Genomic DNA, 2,901 nt, shown 5'->3' with positions numbered 1-2,901 from the left:
TCCTTCAGTCTCATGTTTAAGTGAGGAAGCGAATCACTTCATATTTCTTTGATGAAGGTGATGTGAATTATCATAACTTGTAACTTGTCTTGGAGATTTTTTCCATTTCTATAAATTCGTTGATCAATTGAAACACTTATTCATTCATTGTCCTTGGTTGGAGATCTGCTTCGTTTATTAATTGTTTATGTATGAATCTAACAGTGATTAATGACAACAGACTGCTAATAACCAATATTTTTCGAGGAAAGACGCTGGGTTTGTGATTGTTGAGAGTAATAATTTTCATTTGTATTAAAACATGCAGTATAAAGTCATGAACATTTCTTGAGGTGACCTTTTTTTCAGACTTTCCTAACAGTTAATTTTCATTCCCATGAATTCTGATAAGCAAAGCATGTTTGATAAAGAAAGAAAAGTGAAATGTAAATAATTTATTAGCTCCGTCTGAACAACATAGTATCATTAAATAAGAATAAAATGTTAAGACATATTATACAAATACCTACCACATTTACGACTTACACTACGATTCTTTGGCATTGTCGATTGCATCGCTCACTAGGTTCTTACCCAAAGAAACTTTTCTGTGGAAAAGTTGAAATTATCTTAGACACTAAATCAAGGGTCGAGTTTCATGTACAGGGATGTCCAGCGGGAAGTGAGTCTCCAGAACCTTGCTCGGGGATTTAGGACTTTCGTGTTGGGGTTCTTCGGCATTCGCATCAGGCTTCATGAGCGCCGTTGTCTCCGTTGCTGCCACGGCTGGGGACTCCTCGTCTCCCTCCGGAGGAGAGTCTGGCTGGGGCGACTGAAGGGAGCGGGAAGGGGAACTGACAGCAGGTGGGACTAGACTGATTTCTTGCAGTGGTTCTGTGCGGTTGTTCTCATCGGATGTCGCCAGCGTGCCAGGGGCCAGAAGAAGTGGGGGCTGTAGGTTAGGAGAGACGGTTCTGCTGGGTATCTGGTTCTCTTCGTCTTGGCTCTCTTGCTCATACACACACGACAGGTTGTCAGGACGGAGGTGGAGGGGGCAGGGAGGCGCGTCTACACCCAGTACATCCTTCCCCGGTGTGTAGGTTTCTCGCTCCATGGCAGCCTGCCGCTGCAAGCGGGGTTTTGGACGCGCAGTCGGAGGTCGAGTTGCGGGGACTGCTTCCTTCAGGAGCTGGGTTTGGCTTTGCTGACGAACAACACCAAACTGTCGGCCGTCACCCCGCCGGTCCCGTATGGACCCCAGACGCGTCTCGCCCGTCTTGAACCGTCCGCTGCCGTTCGAAGTGTCAGAGGAGACTGAAGACCTGGAGATACGCCAGGTAGCGGTAGAAGCCGTCGTTGCAGAGGAATCGGGGCGTGAAGAGGACAGGCTGCTTTCTTGCGAGGGTTTGTGCGTAGCTGCCCAGGAGTTATGCCGTCGGCGATCCATTAGCCTGAGGACGGTAGGGCCCCGTCCACGCCGCCATGTGTCGGACCACGAACTGCTGTAAGTGTCACTGGAGAGCGATGCATGTCGGGGCCCGCGGTGAGGGCTGCCTCCAGCCTGGTAACTCATGTCGCTCGAGGAAGTTAGCTCTTCCATTCCTTTGTTACAGAGCAAATATTTCAGTGAGGTGATGGACATGCGAGAACGTTTCTTTTCCTGTTTCCCCTTACAATTGCAGCATTGTTTTTCCCCCTGCGAGGACTGATCAATGGCGCTGTTGGTATTTGCGGGCGTCTGGCGATTGCTGAAGTTTGACGAGTGGCGGCAGCGGCCGATGCCTCGGGTCACGCGGGACTCTTCAATGGTCTTGCAGAGCATGACGCAGTCCTTCTTGAACTGCTTTGTTAGAAGTGCATACAGGAATGGATTGCAACAGGAATTTAGGGGCAAGATGAATACTGTAAACACCTTTGCTTCTTCAAGTGAAATTAACTGCAAGTTGAAAGCTGCTGTAAGAGAGAAGAACGCAATGGGCGCCCAGCAGATGAGGTCGGTGAACACCAAGAGTGCCATGCGCTTTGCAATTCTGGAGTCATTACTATTCCAGGCCTGAGACCCCCGGATAGCACAATAGATTTTGAAGTAGCACCCCATGAGAATCAGGAAAGCCACGCCATTGATAAACATGAGGAACACTACGTAGCCAAGACCGGCACCGTCCGTCTCGAAGGGCAGACAGACAGCGAATTTACGGTAGTCAGAAACCCCAGCCAAAGGGAGGAGGGCCATGGTCAGCGCAAACACCCAGCCTATTGCCATGATGTAAGCCGCCTGCCGCAGGGAGAGACGCTTCTGCAGGTGCATGGCATGGGTGATGGCGTAGTTCCTCTCCAGCGTAATGACGGCCAACGTATACACGGACAGCTCTGAACTCAGCACACCCAGAAATCCCGCCACTTGACAGGCGGGCGACATTTGCCAGGGGATTGCATACATGCGGAACTCTCCCAAAGTGGATGCATCGACTACAGCCAGGAAGCCTGCGTAGAAATAAAATGGTAAAAACAATTACAATATAGAAAAAAAAAACATTATGTTAAAATGCGTTAACAATTATCTGATTATTCCACAATAATATCTGACATTGCAAAAATATGGCAGTTTCGGAGGCAGTTAATAAGATGTTATTAACTATGGCAAAATGTATAGATTACTGAAGAGAAAAAAATTGCAGAAAATAAGTAAGATACTGATTACACTTAGTAATCTACCTGGGTGAAACAATTCACCTCCCACGAATGCAAAAAGTGCATTGCGCTCTAACAGTGACACATTTAAAGATGGCCACCGTAGAGACATTACTGATGATGACAAAGTCGCATTAACATGACCTACCCAAGTAGACCCCCATGAAGAAATCCGCCATGGCAAGGTTGGTGACGAGAAACCTAGGGACGTCCATCTTGGCGTAGGCGGCG

The 2,901-nt window shown here is 48.0% G+C and overlaps 1 protein-coding gene across 1 annotated transcript in view; it reads right to left on the bottom strand.

Annotated features, from left to right (window-relative positions):
• Positions 1 to 419: 419 nt before the first annotated feature.
• The window catches only part of LOC119592626 (follicle-stimulating hormone receptor-like), a gene marked incomplete at its 5' end in the record, with an annotated part of 23,693 nt that continues 21,211 nt past the window's right edge, over positions 420 to 2,901 (bottom strand). The window contains 2 exon segments of the mRNA XM_037941521.1: positions 420 to 2,463; positions 2,819 to 2,901. The exon segment at positions 2,819 to 2,901 is cut by the window's right edge and continues 112 nt beyond it. Coding sequence (XP_037797449.1) covers positions 617 to 2,463; positions 2,819 to 2,901 — 1,930 coding nt within the window.

The sequence above is a fragment of the Penaeus monodon genome, chromosome 30 (genome assembly GCF_015228065.2).
Source record: "Penaeus monodon isolate SGIC_2016 chromosome 30, NSTDA_Pmon_1, whole genome shotgun sequence".
Taxonomy (NCBI): domain Eukaryota; kingdom Metazoa; phylum Arthropoda; class Malacostraca; order Decapoda; family Penaeidae; genus Penaeus; species Penaeus monodon.
This window is presented reverse-complemented; position numbering and strand designations above follow the sequence as displayed.